Here is a 22,527-nt window from a genome sequence, read left to right on the forward strand (position 1 = left end):
TAGAAGTTCAAAATCACTATTTAAACATAAAATCTGTTTTAGTAGAGCATTAAAGAACAATTAAAAATGAAATTACCGAGTGTATCTCCAATTATATTAGGAGCTCTATTAATGACGAATTTAAGGACACACAATTTTTCTCGGTGCAGATAGATGACACTACTGATATTTCACAAAAACATAGTGCTCTTTGCTCTTTAATTCTGCGATATGTGAATTCTTGTGGAAGTATAGCTTGAAGATTTTTGGGCTTCCATGACATTAGTGAAGGCAGTACTTCTTCCCTACTTTTCCAGCTCTTGATGACTCATTATCAGAATTTCAACACAAATCTAAACTTGTGGGGCAATGCTATGATGGTGCTGCAGTTTTGGCCGGGCATGTAAACGGTCTCCAAAAGAAGGTGAAAGACGTTGCACCCCAAGCAGTCTTCATTTACTGCTTTGCGCATAGACTTAATCTAGTTTTGCGACAAAATTGTGATAGAATTCAGAAATGCTGCATTTCTTTTTGCAAACGTAAGTGGGATAGTAGGTTTCTTCTATCATTCTAGTCAACGATCTTACGTTCTTGATACCGAGGTCGGAAGACATTCCTACAGGAACAGACACTAGGTGGTCCTTAGTTTCGCAGACCTTAAAGGTAATAGTAGACGACTACACGTATTTGAACATATTATGAAAATTGATGATTCAACATGTATTCGTCAGGCTGAGGGATCGTAAATAAGTTTAGTAACTTTGAATTTGCGTTCCTGGCTTTTGCTTTTAAAGAAATATTTGATATGACTCATATCTTATTCAAAGTATTGCAAAAGAAATCGTTAGATATTGGATTCTGTGCAAACATGATCCACAATACAATAGACACTTTGAACAGGAAGAGAAACGACGATACTTTCAACCGCCTTATTCAATCCACTTCATCAAAAGTGAAAGCCCCTTTTGAAATGCGCAATATGTTTTTAGAACAGTACAAACAAAACCTGAAGTTCCTGTTTTATGAAATATTGGATAATGTAATGTCGGAAATGAATTCAAGGTTTAATGATATTCAAAATTTAAAATTTCTAAAGCTTGTCGATAGTTGTAAATTTCAAGAATACTCCAAAGTCATGCTTTAAATAATTTAAAGTTGTGCTACACAAAACAATTTCCAGATATAGAACGATGTCGCATGTGTCGGTTCAGAAAAACCAAGACTTTTCCCAGTTCTGCCCCCTCTCCCTTCGCACAAAACAACCCGCAATTACATCAGATTTCACTACAGCATAAAATGTGTTAAAAATGAAATTTACTTATCCCTTCTGTCACAAAAATGTGCGCTCGATCCCAATGAGTACCGAGGTACACTTAACTCATTTTTTTTTTTTTACAATTTTGGACTTATCCCCTTTTTCTCCATCCACCAGCGAATTGTTATTGAAAGGCTTATAATAATTGGTCTATGACCTTTGTCCTCAAAGAGTTTGTAATACTTACTAGAGACACATATCCGTGAGTGGCAGGCAAGAAAAATGTCACAAATTGAACCGGCTAGTATCCGCCATTAAAGGGAGCGTTTGCGGCGCGAAATTCGAAAACAGTACCACAATACATTGATGTAGCCTGGTGATAGACACTGTTTTAAACATCTTTTACAAAGGATGAGTCGTGATGAAATAAACATGAATGGCAGAGGAGCGCTATATTTATCAAAGTATTGTAATGGCGATATTCTAAATAATAAATTAAATCACCACCTACACTCGGGATAAGTATGTGATATATTGAATAATGGCAATGTCAACATTAATTTTCAGTATTACTAGTATTGTTTTAAAGACATAATAATGGATATTTACTGTAATAAATATCTACATGATCTATATTTCAGTCCTTTCATGCAAAGGAAGAGGAAGGTATATGGTGCTTAGAAAATATTTAGTGGTGAAACATGAGATCATAAAAATTATGAGAATAAATTTTATCATAAAACAACCTATTCATTGTGTAATTGATGACCACCAAGTTAGAGGTCAGTACAGGCTTTTTAATACAATTAGTAGTGGTAATAGTAGGCCTAGTAGTAGTGGTAATAATAGACCAAGTAATAGTGGTAATAATAGGCCTAGTAGTAGTGGTAATAGTAGGCCTAATATTAGTGGTAGTAGTAGGCTTAGTTTTTGTGGCAATAGTAGGCCTAGTAGTAGTGGTAATAGTAGGCCTAGTAGTAGTGGTAATAGTAGGCCTAGTAGTAGTGGTAATAGTAGGCCTAGTAGTAGTGGTAATAGTAGGCCTAGTTTTTGGTGGTATTAGTAGGCCTAGTAGTAGTGAGACCTAGTCAGTGCTAGTGGTAATAATAGACCTAGTAGTAGTGGTAATAGTAGGCCTAGTAGTGGTCATAGTAGACCTAGTAGCAGTGGTAATAATAGGCCTAGCTAGGCCATCAGCTATATTTTCACTAATTTCTTTGCATTTAATATAACCAAAAACTAGAAGTACATGCTGTACAAAACGGAAATTACATGATTAATTCATTTATTGTGAAACAAAAAAGTTTTAGACAGATATAGTCTGCGGATTTTCTTATGCACTCTGCTATTATAATCCAGTGTAATGTGATGGCACCTAACCCATACATACATTGTTGAAATCAGTCTTAAAAACCTGATTAATGTGTTTCTGGAAAAACTTTTATCCATGAAATATTCCGACATTCTGTAAACACATTCAAAGGAGGAACTGCATTTGGAACATTCTTCCAAATATTAAGATATGCATGCTTTCCTGGGCATCCTACAATAATAGCTATGTTCGAACAAATATTTGCGGCGTAGTATTTCACCATTTTCTTATTATTTCCCTTCAAGTGTACTTATATTTATTCGTACTCCTCAATAAGCATGAACTGCTTGCACTCCCGGCGAAGCATCAACTCCCTTTAATGGCGGCCGAACAGCGGTTCAATTTTGTACGCGAAACTAGCGCCGTTGGTGTCTCTAGTTATATATTACAAACTCTTTGTTTGTCCTAAGCGTATACTAGCATCGTGAGTTACAGTTCGGTTCAGGTTAGTCGAGTATAGCGAAGTTCGATATTCGCCGATGTTCGCTCTACAGGAAGAGGCCTGTCGTGTTTGTTCCAACTTGTCATAAAAATATTCGCTGTTCTCCACTCGTGTATTAGCCGCTTAAGGATTTTAGCACATCTTCCGATTAGTTGCTCATATGAAATAAGACGACATTTAAAATGTCTTGGTTGTCTCTCTCATGTTCGAACATTGCAGGACACTAGTGCATACAGTTACAAGGTAATTATCTTGAATAGATAAAACTTTATTTTGAGGTGCAGTAACTTTCTGCATGTTAGTTTAAGAACTTATCAAAACCGCCTTGTAATTATTAAGAGATTAATATTCATGTCACTGCCCGTCCACTTCAAATACCAGTAAAGCAAATGCTTAACGATGTTGTTTTCAGATTCTGCTCAGCAGCAATAAGGAAATCGCAAAGGGATTTGGATACAACTTCCTCACGCCGTGGTTGGGTCTCGGACTCCTTACAAGTACAGGTAATTTTCTATTGTCAGTTGAGGCAGGAAGATGAAGTTTCCAATTTGAATAACGTGACCCAAAAGTTTGCGTGAGTTACTATTCCAGCCAGGCAATTACTTCTTGCAGTTTGTTATGAAAATATTCTGGAGCTCATGTACAGTTCGTTTCATTATGATAAAACTTTTTTTTGTAACTCCTACAGTAGCTTAATATTGGTTTGGCTTTGCTTTATGAATACTATAATCTTTTCGCCGTAAGAAAAATCCTAATGTAAACAATAGCACGTGACTGAAGTGAGGCTTCATTGGCCGCTGTTTGGCGCCATAGATTCTTAGTACGTGTTCCCGCCTACTGTTGTACATCTGTTTCATGTTAAACATTTCCCGTTACTCGTCAAGTGGGCCTAACCTCACTACTATGCATTCGTTTGCTTAGGAAGCATTTACTTTATAATTACTGCAATTAAATGATTTTTAAGTCTTATGTCTTCACAATGGACAGTTGAGGGTGCAGAAGCCATACTACAGTACCACAGTCTACTATATACAGTCGCGAAGCTCAATATGTAGTAAAAATGCAAACACGGGTAGTTGCCCACCACTAGGATCGCTACTATCGCCTCATCATCGCAGATCTCTCTCCTAGCAGACGACAAAATATGTTACACTTTCGTTGTGTTCTTTTGGAAATATTAACACCTTCCTTCCATTATTGAAATATTAAATGCATGAAGTTAATTTATTATTTTAATGAAGTATATTAAATTCCACCATAAACTCGAAGATACCTGCAAGAAATAGGTTAATATTATTTTTATTTGTGCAAAACGAACTGAAATTTACTATATTCGCTTCACTCATTCAAGATTATAGCGATAATTAACTATGAAACCAATAAATATTAATTTGCATTTCCCCTTACAACAATAATAATGGAAATACGAATTAATGAAGTAACCTACGTGTACCGGGACTTGTAGTGTAGGCTTACGTAGTTAACAAAGTGGGATGAGGTTAAGCAATAATAATCACACCAGAATTGGAAATAAAACGTGATCAATAAAGTTTATTGTAACAGACTTTTTCTACGTCTCTAGTAAAGTAACAAATAAAAATAACAACAAAATTAACAGCTATAATTAAAAACATATCCTTTGAAAAAAAAAAGTAGGCCTAAGCAATAATAATCCCACCAGAATTGAAAATAAAACGTGATCAATAAATTTCATTAAAACAAACAATTTTTCTACGTCTCTAGTAAAATATTATTATTCCAATTATTGTATTTTAGCCATAAACATTTTCATTACAACCAATAACGAACATTTCACAAGCATCAATGTGAAATACGCAACGAGCTAGCACTCGATGGAAATACGACACAGTCCAAATTCGACCGTGGACAGTCTATTGTTTCTGGTTGCTAACCGCTTGGAGCGCTTTATCACGAGATTTGCAAAAAATCACCTCAAGCTTCGCGACTGTATATAGTATATTGTGACAGTATCATGCGCTTATGTGAACAACTAGGAGCTCAAGTGACGCCAGCTTGTTACAAGAACAGACTACCTCGGTATTACTGTTGGTATTCATCCGCGTTCATAGTGCAAACAAAATATAAAAGTAGCTTTTCTTTTACGTATCGTTTTACATATGAGTGAAGTTATATGTTTCATAGTATTTAACAACTAGAATTCAATGTTTTATTTTCAAATAATACAAGATTATGGTTTCCAAATACGAACTATATTTTCCTGCGTCGTGTGAGTGTTTCGACTGGGAGACAATCACGGGTATGACAGCCACATGCTTATGTTTACATCAGGATTTTTCTTACAGCGAAAACAGTATAGACCCAGGACTGGTCCGTACACTCAGAGCGTATTCCGAATCTCACCCGTGAGCAATCCGATGGCATCACGGTGTTCCGAATTCCACCGATGACTTCATTGATGCGCCACCAGTGTCGCACCGGTGCCATCAACTTGCAGAGGTGGTGGCAGTCCCCATCAACCGCCATCAGTGAATCTGATTGGTTCTTGTATAGGGCGGGAATTAGCAGACGAATGACATCGTGCACTGTTGTGACATGGCGGTGTGTTCTGCTGTATTGGTTGTAATGAGCACAACGTAAAAACAATATGTTAATGGCTTATTAGCTAACATGTCAACGGACCAGTTATTACTACCGGTTCAAGAAATAAGTTGTTTATGATCTCTTTTATTTGAACAAGATGGCAGTACGGAAATTTCGCAAAATTTTGCTAGCGTAGCACAGATAACCACTTACACAGTCGCCATGACAGCATCGATTCTTCCAGCAGTTTTGTTCCTTATTTTCGTTGCAACGTGACGTCATTGATGCCACCGGACCGGTGAGATTCGGAATACGCTGTCAGGCACGCTTTGACCCATTGCTCTCGCTGTATATGCGATGACTGTCCAAGGTCGACAAGTGGTCTGGGTGGCATTCGTGACTCCGATGCTGACACAGGTAGGCAGTCTGCATTAGCCCCCGATAGAGTCAGGTCCCTTATCGCGGACGAGTAGCCTTATTAGCCCCAGGGGCACGGAGCCCCAAGCCCTTCCTCTCATCGTCGGCTGACATGTGGTCCATCCTGTCTCTGCCCCCTAAAGCCGTGTTTTTTCTGAACCGACGCATGCGACGTCCGAGGCTCGCCTCGCACAGAAACGGACTACACCAGAGATAGTGAGCAATGTTGCCAACTAGACGGAAATTACGTCAAAAGTGACAGAATTTCAATGTAACGGACGGGAAAAGAATGGCTTTGACGAGTGACGGATTTTCTGGCGGAATTTATGATTCACATCGTCTTTGACTTTTTTAGCTGCTGTCACTTTTAATTGTTTAAATTTTGGGGGAGCATAGACCCACAAAGCACTGCAGAACTAGAGACAGATGTGAATTATTATTATTATTATTATTATTATTATTATTATTATTATTATTATTATTATTATTTTAATCAAGACTGGTAAGGAAGTTGCGTTAATAATTGCTTTTATTTGTATATGAATATAACGAGTGTGTCTTTTTTTAATTTTGACGGATTTTGACGGATTTCCAGGTCTTAGACTGACAGGGATACAATTTATGTGTTGGCAACACTGATAGTGAGTGGTTTCTATAACTGCGAGATGCGAGGTCTGCACCAACGAGTTAGAAAGAGAAGACTATAGAGTGGTCATGTTGTCCTGTACAGCGCTCTTTGCGGTGCCACCGCGAAACACGGCAGATTTGAGCTAAGCGCCCACCTTTGTAAAAATTCGTCTGCTTACAATGTTGTATAACGGAGGTAAGAAGCACAAGAAAACGAAGAAAAAACATGCCTGTTGTGCATGCTGCATATAACTGCAATGTCAAAAGGAAAAAGACAACTGATATATCATATTTCATGTAAATTTTATGAAGTTAAGTCCATAGTTTTGTTAATTAGCAGCATTTTTTTCATGCATAAATGTGTAACAACGCCCGGCATAAACAAAATAAATGGTTCACTGGTAATGTACTTAAATTAAATACGGATAAAATCAATACAATTCCGTTTCAGACCCAGTGAAAAACAAATAGCAATACAATATTAAAACTGTATTTCGACACCGGCATCCTTTATTTCTGCTCCTTCTGTCATTACTGCTTATACAAGAAGACGATGAACTGTAGCTTATAAGAAGTAGGCCTATTTCGAAGACAAACGATTAATCAAATAAATGGTTCACTAGTAATAAAGTTAAACTAAATACGGATAAAACCGCTACAATTCAGTTTCAAACCTAGTAATAGCAATCAAATATTAAAATTGTATTTCGACACTCGCATTCAAAATAACGCAAAACTCTGGGGTAGATCGTATTGTTGTTAATATTTTGACTGGAAGGACATGAAAGAACATAATTGAGCACCCATGTGCAATAATGGGGTAAGTATGAATATATATTTTCGTAACTACTTACCCCACTATAGTACGTGGGTGCTCAATTATACACTAATAATTATCTGTGGTGCCACAGCCCTTGAAAGGCTCAGACAGACCAGCCGGCTGTTGGCCTCACGTTCACATTTCGATAATAATTATACTTTAATGTAACAAAAAAACTGAAAGCGAGTTTTGTCATGTTTCACCCACGTTACAAGCTTGGAGGTAAAGGTTGTTTACTAGAGATAGGGCCTACTTTCATTCTATATCTTATGGTATAGCAAATAGTTTTGCAACGTATAGAGACTGGGAAAACAATTTAATAAAATCATCCGAATCATACTCGTTCATTTTATAGGCAATCTTGCAGGTCGCATTTAAAAGAACCTAGGAATATTAACATTTTCTTCAGTATATTTGCTAGGACTTTTTGTCATACTGCATGACAATTTTGCTTAGGTTATTCTTTTAAGCATTCCTTCTAGGAATAGCTCAAGTGTTTTAAATTTAGCGTACATAAGTTTAGATTAAGTTTCTAGCACGAATTTGACGAAATACTAGGTTTTTCCACTTCAGTTTAACTGATTTATGCAAATGAAATTAAGACAGCTGACGATTCTAATGTCAGTTATCACCACGCCCACTTTGTTTTGGGCGCATAAGTTCATTACCGACGGTCGTTCAATTTTCTTCAAACATGGCGGCGCAATGACCACTCTATATCTTTCTCTTTCTAACTCGTTGGTCTGCACACCTCGCAGCCATAGGAACAACTCATTATCTCTCCTGTAGTCCGGATTTGTGCGCACCTCGCACGTCGCATGCGTCGGTTCAGAAAAACCAAAGCTTAGAGTTGGATCCAATCCGCACGTAAGTAGCATGACAAGCCCCAGAGGCCTGCAGCTCCAAGCCCTTCGTATATCAGCATCAGAAACGTGTACTACACCAAAGAGTTCACTGTAGCTTAGCCTATTTTTGTTATTGCAAAAGATAAATGAAATGACGGGGAGGTGAAGTGTGTTGGTGGTTGATAGAGGGAAACGGAAGTACCTCGAGAAAAACCTCTGCAACGTCTGCTATTTTCACCACAAACTCCACATCGACCTGGCTTGGGAACGAACCCGGGCCGCCTGGATGGAAGACCAGCGCGTTAGGACTTCAAACACAGACGCGGAAGCTTAATACTGACATCTATTAATATAATTATGAGGCAAAAACGTATTACGGCGAACGCCAGTAGGGGAAGTTATCCCCACCCGCGCCGCTCGGCATCTCGCTCGCAAGCTCTCTCTCTCTCTACTGTCTCTCTCTACTATCTGTCCCGCTTCGATGGATCACTGCCTACCACTATGTAATACGCATTAGACAACTGTCCACAACCACAATGCTATACGCATTAGACAATACGCATTAGACATCTGTCCACAACATGTACTGACACAACACAACACAACACAACACAATGTAATGTGGTTTTCATTAAACAACACTCACCTGTTAACTTTGCACGTCCTCGAAGTAACACAGTAGTCTTTTTTTCCCACAGGTTGGACACTCATAATGAGTACACGTCTTCGGTACGGATCATTATTACACGTGGTTACGTCTGTACACGAAGTTGGACACGGACACAATGAAGCCACCCCCGTAGTCAACCCCTACCAAGCGACATTCACAAGCCCACCAGTTTCTACCCACGCTATTCGGTCATTGTCCCCTTGTACAATACGTTATGGCAGTTCCCTTAAACAAAAATAGATTCATTTTCCCTTCTACCCCCAACTCGCCTCGATAGCCGAGAGGTCTAAAGCGTGAACAAAAAGCGTGCGTTTAGGTTTAGTTACGAACTTTCTCGGATCGAATCTCCCTTCCTGCGAAGTCGTAAGAAAAAAAAAAAGAGAGAGACATTAAGCAAGGAACAGAGAAGGAGAGGCTGGAGAGAGAGAGAGAGAGATATGTCGTTATTCTTTTTGTTCCACTTTCCTACACTAGATGTCACCCCACCCTAAACCCCTATTTCCACTCTTTCCCGCTAGGGTGTGTGGTGAGCTTGTAGGGGAAAAGTGGAAAGGGGACGTGGGCGGAGCTTTGCGTTCGCCGTATTACGTTTTTCCCATTTATGATAGCCCTCGCTTTTTTTTTTTTTTTTGTATCTAGGTCTTACACCACGAAAACCATGTCTGATCTATTGCACTATTTCCCAGCGAAGCACATTCTGAACCCACATCTGACTTCGCAGCGCTAAAATCCGAGAACCCCGAGAAAAACTCCAAACTGCGACCTTGTCCTTCATAAGTGTCAAGATAGATTTTTAATGCCAAATTCCAGGCCTAACTTGGACTCGAACCTGGACCACCTGCGTGATGAGCTGAAAGTCTGACCACCCTAGCCACCACAGGGGTACAGAACATACAATCGGCACATGTCTCGACACAATAACAATAAATTGTTGTCACGTTTTGATTTTACGCTTTAAGGAGTCAAAGGATAGGAAACGATTAAAATGAAAACTAATTACAAGTCTTAAATTAGTACTAACTAAAATGAAAGGAGCCTAGGAATGGAAATTGATTAAGATGAAAGGATTCTAAAAATGGAAAAATAACTAATATAAAGGGAGTCTGAAATGAAAATTGAAGACTTGAAATAAAAAAAGGCTCTAAGTGCCATAATAAGGAATTTTGAAATTGTGTGCAAAATGGGATCTATATGCCAAGCCCTATAATGTATGAAAAGCTCGAACTGACACGAATGAAAATGTAGTACTGTACCAAATGCAATCGACAGATAGCATGCGGTTTAACTGCCGCTGCTGTTAACATATGAAAGGCTCTATGTCCCGCGCGCTTCCTCCTCATAGTTAGAGTAAATGGCGGAGGCGGCAGATATTTGTAAGAGTTTGAGTGGAAAGAAACGACGAATTAAAGGAGAAGGTACTGCGGCTGCAATGAAAAGAAGGCTGAAAAATGGAGGAAATGAATACACAAGTTCAAATAATAAACATGTTCCTGCAAAACCTCGTCCAGCACAGGATGCTAGTCTCATTACTGATCGCTAACCTACACCATACCTGGACAGACTGTTTGAACCTCAGCTATGAACATAAGGTCGGGCTGTTTGAAGATTTTTATGACCTGGAAGATATTGAAAAGCGAGTTTATTGATGGGGCTGATGCAAGTATCACATGTTAAAAGAAGACGTCATGGTACCTACGATGACCCTTCACAGAGCAGGAGACAAGCAACTATTCATTACTCTGTTCCAGATGGGCAAGGTGACTTAGTGCAAGTTTGCAGAGGAACATTTTCTGAAATATTTTCGTTAACTTAGAAGAAAATCCAGGTATTAACCGAAAAGAAGAAGAATTTGACTGAAATGATACAGTACCTGACAAAAATGATAACCATAAACAGTTTTCAGAAGCATTACAGAATAAACTTTTACTTTATGAACAAAAAACCATTTTTGTTTCATTCGTTTGTCCTCTTCACTATCTTTTTGCTGATTCTGAACTATGGAACTTAGAGCCTTTCATTAAATTTCCACTTTCAGTACGTTTTTCATACTATTGCAGTATTACGTTTGTAAGTTCCTTTGGACACTAGCTCCATATTATGCTTATCTTTCAAATAAAACACATTAATATTGAAATTATGACCAATAATTACCTAGTAATAATTACCTGAAATTCATGATTACGGCATTTAGAGCCTTTTTTATTTCAAGTCTTCAATTAACTGCAATAAAAATGGAAACTAACTTAAATGGAAGGTGTCTCAGATGGAAATTCACTAAAATAAAAGGAATCTGAAAATGAAAACATTGTAAAACGGAGAGAGTCTTACAATGATTAAATAACAAAATAAAAGGAGCCTCAACATGAAAACTGACTAAAATAAAAGGAGTGTGAAAATGAAAATAGTATAAATAAAAGGAGTCTTAAGATTATTAAATGACAAAATAAAAGGAGTGTCAACATGAAAACCAACTAAAATAAATGACTTAAAAATAAAAATTAACCTAGAAAACGGGCGTTCAAATATAAAAAACTGAAATAAAAGGATTCTAGACAATAAAAAAAACTGATGAGAAAGGAGACTAAAATGAAAATTAATCAACAGTAATCTCACTAGAGGTTTTGATTTATCTAGAGAAAATCAAAACTCGATTGGGATTTAATTGACTATTACACGATTAGAAGAAAGAATATAAAGATTAGAAGTAACGAAGTACTCCAATACAATAAAATATTGACTTACGAAAATATAACTCTCTTCAAATGTATTATTGTACCATCTCAACATTACAAATATTACGCTAGATGCATGCTAGATGGCAGTAGTGTGTTATGATTAGCTGTTATCTTACTATCAGTTGTGCCAACTATGGAATCTTCATTGAACTCTGTAGACGATTACTAGCAGCGTCTTCTCGATCTAGATCACGATGGCAGTGTTACTAGTCAAGAAGGCTTTGTAGATTCAGTTTCATTTTTATTAAAACAGTTGCATTCCACTTCAATTATCCAAATCCCAGTAATCAACGTCACTTGACAGATGATTTTCAATAAATCTTAATATTAAACAATATCTGATACGTGACTATCCATAATATCATATAGCAGAAGCTATAACATAACCTAATAATATATACAAGTGTTAGAAAAGTTTTAATTAACGACGATGACATAAAAAATAAACATGACTAAATTTAAAAGGAATAGGCTAATAATTGAATGTACAATTTTCAAATTTGAATGTTTTAGTGGTTGGTGATTCGGTTGATGTTATATTGTACGTGTGCGTAAAAGAAGTGGAACTCGTTGATGTAGGTCTACATGGTGTATTCCTCAACTTATTCAGGATTTCCGAATGGTGCTCTTCATTTATTTGTAAATAGGATTTCAGGGAAGATGCATAGGTATGACCAGTGATCTTTATTAATTCTTGTTCTTGAATGCCAATGCGAGTCATATTTGAAACTGCTGTGCATCGACTGGAGTGGTTTGTAATTTTCTGTTTTTTTTTTTTTTTTTTTTTTTTTGACGTCCAGACCAGCGCAGTTTGAAATGTTAGCAAACAAAGAAACAAATGCTAGGGACGCGATAAAATTGTACGATAAGCAGCCATTATTGGTTGAAATACGTCCTTTCGTATCGTTTTATTGGTCAAAAGTAGTATGACGTAGTAAAAGTGTAATAGTCAAAATAAAATACATCTGAAGGTGAAAAAGACTAAATTTGAGCCACAGTTCCCGATCTCAAACCAGACAGATATTTGTCTTCTATGTAGTACAGTTAAATGTCTACACGGCATTTTGTTAGTCTATTCCATACCAATAGTGTGTCGATGCTTAGAATGCCAACTCACCAGATACACTGGATTCCATTAATACTGTCCGGTTTCTAAGCCTTACTGAAAACGAAAACTGCGCCTTCTATCTCCACCCGCCGTACTACACACGTACGGGTTGATTCGCCTGTATTATGTATTCCGGTTTTCAGTGGTGTTCTTACTAGAGTAGTAGTAACTACACAATTAGAATTTTTTTGCGATGTTTGTCAACATTTAAGAGATGCAGCGGCACGCCACTGCTCATGGGAATGGCTGTGTGTCTGTTGTATATAATTTACTAGCATAACAATGGGAGCGGGATGAAGTGTTGGCTTTAAACAATCTACAAAACGTGACGGCATTAATGCATTAGATTGTACCAACAGAAAATCCACATTACTCATGGAGATGTAGCCCTTTCCACCGGGCACATTTTTTGCTAGATTGGCTGTAAGGTACCAGGAAATATTTTTAATGAAAAGGTTATATCTAAAAGACAGCGTTTGGTCACCAAGTGAAGAAAAGAGATCAGCTGTGCTATGGAGTATAGGTGGTAGAGCCCGGACGAGAAGTTATGGCACCAGCGCGAGGGACGCATTTTAGTTCGTTTGCTTTGACTCGCCCTCACACTCAACTGGAGGGATGTTGGGTCAGTTGGTTACTAGCATTCCGAGTGTTCAGATCGTTCTGCTACTACCGCTATTGCTAATACTGAAAACGTTGTCCTTCTGAGCGCTCTCATTATGGTGTTGTCTAGTAGTAGTAGTAGTAGTAGTAGTAGTAGTAGTAGTAGTAGTAGTAGTAGTAGTAGTAGTAGTAGTAGTAGTAGTAGTAGTAGCAGCAGTAGTAGTAGTAGTAGTAGTAGTAGTAGTAGTAGGTTTATTTTTTCTGGCAGAGTTAAGGCCATGAGGCCTTCTCTTCCACTCTAAGGTGTGAAATCATAGAGTAGTTCATAGTCAAGGACATGAAATAGCATACAATGTATGGAAATTCATGTCAGAAGAGGCTGTAAATGGAATACCTATTCCATTGAAAAATATGTGTGCAAGAGTACTGGCTGCCACTGGTATTTCCAAGCGAACCTTGGCAAGAATCAGGAAAGAAGGGAGAAATATTGAGGCAGGAACAGCAGATTCTTTCTCCAGCCCGGAAAAATCACAGCCGAAGAAGAAGATTGTTGTAGCTGTAGACAATTTTGATGAGGAAGTCATAAGAAGTCTCATTTATAATTTCTACGCTACGCATAAGCAGAGGCAGACTCTGCAATCGCTTCTTCCAAGAATGGATATCAGTGTATGATTATGTGAAGAAAATAGAGAACAATTGCATTGAAAGTGAGCACGTGGTGGACAGTATTTTGGAGAACATTTCCATAAACTTAGGGACATCTGATTCCAGCACAGATCAGTCGTCTGATTCGGACGGAGAATAAGAATATAAAAATGGAATAGCGGGCGTAATTCCATTAGGTACCTTCGGACTCTTGAGTAGGAAAGTTGGGATACTAAGGTAAGACGAATGTTTTTAGAAAGAGATGAAACGGACATGTCTGCCGCTCTGAGCTTGAGAACCGTAACCGAAACAACCCTCACTCCTCTACCCTGCTGGCCGGCAATTTAAAACTTCGCGCAGGTTGGTGCCATAACATCTCGACTCAGCTCTAGCACATGCACACGGAACGTTCGGTATAATCAGCATAAAAGATAAAAGTAAAAAAGTGGCTATGTAATATTTTAGGTGTCGATTATTAGCCTGATTGAAACTGTTTTTTTGCCGACTTGCATAGGAAATTGAAACATACAACCACTCACAAACACACAACACACCCCAACTCGACTCAATTATTAATAAAGGTTTGCATGTTTTGGTGGACGAGGATCATGCCAATGGACACATCGATGTATCACATTTTATGTATGTGCCTGTAACTTTGTGAAATTGAAAGAAGTTTCCCCAAAGTACAATCATTGCTTGTCCAAAATATATTTTTGTTTGAAAATTTTAAAATGTACAAAGACATTAGACTCAATGGTTTTAAATGGGGCTGGTGAATATTATAGTCATAAAGTTTATTGCTTTTTATGTTTGAACAGATGTCATAGTTTCTTATTGTTGTGAAAATCTTGCAATTTTTTTTATTATAAATTGTAATTTCGTGCATAAGCCTATTTCTTTTTTGAAATTATATATATATATATATATATATATATATATATACTTTTGATCAGTTCCCTAGATATCACATGAAAATTTTATTGGGGGATTTCAACGCTAAAGTAGGACGGGAGGAGGTTTTTAGACCAACTATTGGAAAAGAGAGCCTACACGCAATTAGTAGTGACAATGGAGTTAGATTAGTCAACTTTGCCACATCGAAAAATTTAATTGTCAAAAGTACAACATTCCCCCATAAGGATATACATAAATATACTTGGACTTCTCCAGATGGATTGACACACAACCAAATTGATCACATCTTGATAGATAAACGGAGACATACTAGTATAGTAGATATTCGAACTTTCAGGGGTGCAGACTGTAATTCTGACCATTATTTGGTGATTGGAGAATTAAGAGAAAGATTATCAGTAGCCAAGCGAGTAGAGCAACAAGTTAATATTACTAAATTCAATATTTTGAAATTAAAGGACGAGGAAGCTAAGCAAAATTATCAGGTCGAAATTTCGAATAGGTTTGCCACTTTAGAAAGTTCCGACGAAGTTGAGAAAGAATTAGATGTTAATAGCGTGTGGGAAAATATCAGAGATAGTATCAAAATTGCAGCTGAGCAGAGCATAGGTTATTATGAAACTAAGAAAAAGAAACCGTGGTTTGATGAAGATTGTTGCATGGTAGTAGAAAGAAGGAAACAGGCAAAATTGAAATTCTTACAGGATCCAGTTGAGGAGAAGAGAGATAATTATTTCAATGAAAGACGGGAAGCAAGTCGTACACTTAGGAATAAAAAGAGAGGTTACTTGAAGGAAAAACTGAATGAGGTAGAAACAAATAGTAAGAATAAAAACATTCGAGATTTATATAAGGGTATAAAGGAATTTAAGAACGGATATCAGCCAAGGGTAAACGTGATCAAGGATGAGAATGGTGACTTGCTTGCAGACTCTCCATCAATCCTAAACAGATGGAAAAACTATTTTGCGCAACTACTAAATGTACATAGGCCAAATAGAAATGATCGGGACGAAATTGAAATACAAACTGCTGAGCCATTTATACCCGAACCCACGCTTTCAGAAGTCGAAATTGCGATAGAAAATCTGAAAAAGTACAAGTCTCCAGGTATCGATCAGATTCCAGCAGAATTAATACAAGAGGGTGGAAGTGCATTATATAGCGAAATTTATAAACTTGTACTTGCTATTTGGGAAAAGGAAATTGTACCAGATCAATGGAAGGAGTCCATAATTGTACCTATTTTTAAAAAGGGGGACAAAACCAACTGTGGTAACTTTCGAGGAATATCACTTCTGTTGACGTCGTACAAAATTTTGTCCAATATTCTTTTGAGGAGATTAACTCCGTACGTAGATGAAATTATAGGGGATCATCAGTGCGGTTTTCGGCGTAATAGATCGACTATTGATCAGATTTTTTGTATTCGGCAGATAATGGAGAAAAAATGGGAGTATAAGGGTACAGTACATCAGTTATTCATAGATTTCAAAAAGGCATATGACTCGGTTAAGAGGGAAGTATTATATGATATTCTTATTGAATTTGGTATTCCCAAGAAACTAGTTCGATTAATTAAAATGTGTCTCAGTGAAACATACAGCAGAGTCCGTATAGGTCAGTTTCTATCTGATCCTTTTCCAATTCACTGCGGGCTAAAGCAGGGAGATGCACTATCACCTTTACTTTTTAACTTCGCTATAGAATATGCCATTAGGAAAGTTCAGGATAACAGGCAGGGTTTGGAATTGAACGGGCTACATCAGCTTCTTGTCTATGCGGATGACGTGAATATGTTAGGAGAAAATACACAGACGGTTAGGGAAAACACGGAAATTTTACTTGAAGCAAGTAAAGCGATCGGTTTGGAAGTAAATCCCGAAAAGACAAAGTATATGATTATGTCTCGTGACGGGAATATTGTACGAAATGGAAATATAAATATTGGAGATTTATCCTTCGAAGAGGTGGAAAAATTCAAATATCTTGGAGCAACAGTAACAAATATAAATGACACTCGGGAGGAAATTAAACGCAGAATAAATATGGGAAATGCGTGTTATTATTCGGTTGAGAAGCTGTTATCATCCAGTCTGCTCTCCAAAAATCTGAAAGTTAGAATTTATAAAACAGTTATATTACCGGTTCTTCTATATGGCTGTGAAACTTGGACTCTCACTCTGAGAGAGGAACATAGGTTAAGGGTGGTTGAGAATAAGGTGCTTAGGAAAATATTTGGGGCTAAGCGGGATGAAGTTACAGGAGAATGGAGAAAGTTACACAACACAGAACTGCACACATTGTATTCTTCACCTGACATAATTAGGAACTTGAAATCCAGACGTTTGAGATGGGCAGGGCATGTAGCACGTATGGGCGAATCCAGAAATGCATATAGAGTGTTAGTTGGGAGACCGGAGGGAAAAAGACCTTTAGGGAGGCCGAGACGTAGATGGGAGGATAATATTAAAATGGATTTGAGGGAGGTGGGATATGATGATAGAGACTGGCTTAATCTTGCACAGGATAGGGACCGATGGCGGGCTTATGTGAGGGCGGCAATGAACCTTCGGGTTCCTTAAAAGCCATTTGTAAGTAAGTAAGTTGTAAGTAAGTATATATAATTTATTTCCGAGAAATAGTCTGCCCAGGCATCCTGGGTTGCCAAAAACACAGAATAACACACATATAAGAATAGTAACGATTACAGTAAAATAGATGAGTCAAATTGAAATGTAAACTAGGAACTTAAATTTAAGAAATAATAAATTTGTACATATATTTGTAACAATCACACACTAACGGATAGAAAAGGGGTGGGGGATTATGATATTCCGTATAAATGATTTTTCAGAATTGCCACAGACCCTTTAATGGTTGAAGTAATTATTTTTGGAATGATGTCATGGATTCCAAATGTTTTGATAGTGTTTACAGTTGATCGTGGGATGATGCCCCTCGCTCCGATCATTAAACCATGTACTTCCCAGGTGTCTTCCATCTGATATTTTTCTCGAAAATACGGAATAGTAGGCTCATAAATTTGTTGTTTCTCTTTGTTGACCTCGGATGGTTGGGTCTGGCTCAACTCAAATCTAACAGTTGGGTCCAGTATAAAGCCTTTACTATTAGTCTTGTCTAGAGCCACGATGTCCGCTCTTCTAATTCCGCCGCCTTCAGACGCAACGCAGTGCGCCTCTTCATGGACCTCGAAGGATTTGTTTCTAAGGGCTTGTGCTATTAGTTTTCGGATGTTATGATGGCGTGAATTTCTCATGTACGAGATGTTTTACTTATAAGTAATCATTATTTCTAAAAACAGTGTTTTGCATATGAATACACTAATTTCTTTCGTGAGCTGACTGTACAAGTTTATACTCGTATACCTTATTTTATTTCAAGGAGTGCAGTTCGGTGGCTCCTTTGAACACCCAACTGCACTCCTTGAAATAAAATAAGGTATACATGTCCATTATCAGTAGCTGGTCATGTCGCATCGTTCTTGTTTATACTCGTACATGTCCATTATCAGTAGCTGGTCATGTCGCATCGTCCTTTGCACAAAACAGTGGAGAGCGTAGGCATGTTTTCTAAACTTGTTTATACTCGTACATGTCCATTATCAGTAGCTGGTCATGTCGCATCGTTCTTGTTTATACTCGTACATGTCCATTATCAGTAGCTGGTCATGTCGCATCGTTCTTGTTTATACTCGTACATGTCCATTATCAGTAGCTGGTCATGTCGCATCGTTCTTGTTTATACTCGTACATGTCCATTATCAGTAGCTGGTCATGTCGCATCGTTCTTGTTTATACTCGTACATGTCCATTATCAGTAGCTGGTCATGTCGCATCGTTCTTGTTTATACTCGTACATGTCCATTATCAGTAGCTGGTCATGTCGCATCGTCCTTTGCACAAAACAGTGGAGAGCGTAGGCATGTTTTCTAAACTTGTTTATACTCGTACATGTCCATTATCAGTAGCTGGTCATGTCGCATCGTTCTTGTTTATACTCGTACATGTCCATTATCAGTAGCTGGTCATGTCGCATCGTTCTTGTTTATACTCGTACATGTCCATTATCAGTAGCTGGTCATGTCGCATCGTTCTTGTTTATACTCGTACATGTCCATTATCAGTAGCTGGTCATGTCGCATCGTTCTTTGCACAAAACAGTGGAGAGCGTAGGCATGTTTTCTAAACTTGTTTATACTCGTACATGTCCATTATCAGTAGCTGGTCATGTCGCATCGTTCTTGTTTATACTCGTACATGTCCATTATCAGTAGCTGGTCATGTCGCATCGTCCTTTGCACAAAACAGTGGAGAGCGTAGGCATGTTTTCTAAACTTGTTTATACTCGTACATGTCCATTATCAGTAGCTGGTCATGTCGCATCCTTCTTGTTTATACTCGTACATGTCCATTATCAGTAGCTGGTCATGTCGCATCGTTCTTGTTTATACTCGTACATGTCCATTATCAGTAGCTGGTCATGTCGCATCGTTCTTGTTTATACTCGTACATGTCCATTATCAGTAGCTGGTCATGTCGCATCGTTCTTGTTTATACTCGTACATGTCCATTATCAGTAGCTGGGTCACGTCGCATCGTTCTTTGCACAAAACAGTGGAGAGCGTCGGCATGTTCTCTAAACTTGTAGTTCAATGTGACCGAACACTGGACTCTAATTATATTATAAAATATTCGAGAATGAACCCTGTCGGTAAAGTCTTGAAGTGACCAGTTACTTATGAAATATAATGTACAGCTGAACTCCATACATGTTCTTCAGGGAAACACTGGCACTCGCACAGAAAACTGCTCACTCCGGCCTTTCACTTCAGGATCCTCGAGCAATTTGTCGACGTGTTCAACAACAATGGAAACATTCTATTGGAGAATCTGTCCAAACATGTCAACGGCCCTGACTTCGAAATCAAACCATACATGCAACTGTGCGCTTTGGATAATATTAGCGGTAAGAGCTCTCATTCAAAACCACGTATATCAGAAAAAAAACAGTAATATTTTAGATCTGTTATATAGAAGAAAATTCTTAGATTTGTATTAAGAATCGCATATTTAGGTCTCCTAGAATCAAACCATACCTTATCCAAAAACCTGATTTGCCAAAAAAGACAAAAAACAAATACAGTTAGACTCCACACGGTGATTTTATTACTAATGTGAAGGCAGATAAATCCCAATTTGATTGCTAACGAGCAGTTTTTCATATTCCCTGCAAAATTCTGCACTGAAACATACCTTAAGGGAGATCATACAGTAGTGTTGCTGCAGATTGTGAAGCTTACACAAAATGTTAAAAATCTCAGAGATAATTCAGTGGATCGTTACCATTTTTCTACACAAATAAGTGGTATTTGGACCTCTCATTTGGCATCAATATATATATAATTATCACTTTAGTTTATTATTTTTATTTGCACGATTTAAAGGAAATAATTTGCTGTTTTTTACAGCTCAAAACATGATATCTCTTGAACTATTTGTCCAAATAGTTTCAAATTTTCAGGAAATCTGTAGCCATTGAAAAAGTAGAGGATGAACTACTTTCATAGAGATATAAGCATAATTTCATAAATTGTAAGTAAATAATGTAAAATCAAAATGATTTTTTCCTTATGACAAAATAAAAAATGTAGTTTTATAACATCGGAAGACCACTGTAATCCATCCTCTAACACTGCATTTCTGAAGTAAAAAATAAAAAAGAAACTTACAATCTGACAAGTGATTGAGGTGATACTATATTTTACCTCTTATGTAGCAGGAAATTATTTCCTTTAAATTGTGCAAATAAAAATAATAAACCAATATGACAATTATAAATTTTTTGATGCCAAATGAGAGAATCAAATACCACTTATTTGCGTACAAAAAATGAGGAAGATTCACTGAATCATCTCTAAGATACTGTATTTAAAATGTTTACAGTTTGCAGCAACGCTACTGTATGATACCCTTAATCCCATATTTCATAATTTGGAGAAAGTGCAGTTTGATTCTAGGCGACTCATTTTATGTATTAATTGCCTATTTAATGATTGCCAAAATATCTTATAATGTACCAGCACAGAAAAGAGGAACATATAATGATTGTTAATAATGATGATGATGATTATTATTATTATTATTATTATTATTATTCATAATAGTACTTCCAACAGTAATATCACAAAAATGGTGATAGTTTTCCAATAATTTCATTGACTTTAATGCATGTTTCTTGACATAATAATTATTTTAATTTTAATTTCCAATGAATTATTCTAAACATATTATTCTTTGGACTAGATATTCCCATGTTACATCCATGCACAGGATGATCTAGTTTGTGTTCTGGTTTATGTAATTCAGCTTTTTCTTGTAATCGAGATCAAGGCAACTGCACATGACCTGATTTAAGAGTTTTATATTCTTGTCTTTAGTCAATTCGATTCAATTCCCTGGAACTCATTTTAATTCCTTTAATGTTTTATTTGAACTTCTGTAGAATTTTAGGATAACACTTATGGGCTTAAAATTCTTCTATGTGTACGTGTAACAGCATCTCTATCTTCCAGAAACGTCTATGGGTGTAATACTGAATGCCCAGCGAGGAGAAAATTTGGAATATGTTGAAGCCATTCGCAGGTAAAATATGCAATTTTCATTCATTCAGTGTTCTGTCCAAGGGCAGGTATTTCACTGCAAACCCAGTTTCTCAAATCTTTCCTATTTTCTGCCTTCTTCTTTGTCTTCTCATATGATCTAGTGTTTATAAATGATCTTGCCCCCCTTATAAAAGATGTAGGTCATCCCATATTATTTGCAGATGACACAAATATAGTAATTACAGCCAATAACTTCAACACATTCCAATCTTCAACAGAGGAAATTCTCTTCAAAATATGTGACTGGTTCTCAGTCAATAAATTGGTATTAAATTGTAACAAAACTAACATAATTCAATTTAAATCCTGTGCAAATTCAACCCCGCAAATTTCTAGCGCAACAATTAACAATAGATCCCTATTAGAAAGAACAACAACCAAATTTCTTGGCTAAAAAATTGATAATGTGTTAAATTGGAAAAATCATATTAAAGAAATTACCCCCAAACTAAATTCAGCTTGTTTTGCTATTAGATCTATGCAAAAGATAGTAAATATCAATACCTTAAAAACAATATACTTTGCATACTTCCACTCGGTAATGAGTTGTGGAATAATATTCTGGGGAAATTCCACAGATAGTAACAATATATTTATATTACAAAAAAGAGTAACTAGAATAATAGTAGGTGCCAAATCTAGGGAATCGTGTAGGACTATTTTCAAAAAACTACAAATAATGCCCATGGCTAGTCAGTATATCTTTTCATTAATAGTCTTCCTCATATGTAATCGTGAAAATTTTGTAACTAATTCAACAGTTCATAGCATAAATACACCTAAAAAAAATGACTTTCATACTCCATCGGCAAGTCTATCGTGCTATCAAAAAGGAGTGCGTTATATA

The 22,527-nt window shown here is 37.1% G+C and overlaps 1 protein-coding gene across 2 annotated transcripts in view; it reads left to right on the top strand.

The window, feature by feature from the left end:
• The window catches only part of LOC138694900 (cytochrome P450 4C1-like), a 61,601-nt gene that overhangs the window by 24,090 nt on the left and 14,984 nt on the right, over nucleotides 1-22,527 (top strand). Inside the window, exons 4-6 of one of the 2 annotated variants that reach the window (XM_069819074.1) lie at nucleotides 3,461-3,551; nucleotides 19,799-19,984; nucleotides 21,591-21,660. In XM_069819074.1, the coding sequence (XP_069675175.1) occupies nucleotides 3,461-3,551; nucleotides 19,799-19,984; nucleotides 21,591-21,660 (347 nt within the window). The remainder of the gene's footprint in view (nucleotides 1-3,460; nucleotides 3,552-19,798; nucleotides 19,985-21,590; nucleotides 21,661-22,527) is intronic. The other variant, XM_069819075.1, reaches the window with a different exon arrangement.

Source organism: Periplaneta americana, chromosome 2 (assembly GCF_040183065.1).
Source record: "Periplaneta americana isolate PAMFEO1 chromosome 2, P.americana_PAMFEO1_priV1, whole genome shotgun sequence".
NCBI lineage: Eukaryota > Metazoa > Arthropoda > Insecta > Blattodea > Blattidae > Periplaneta > Periplaneta americana.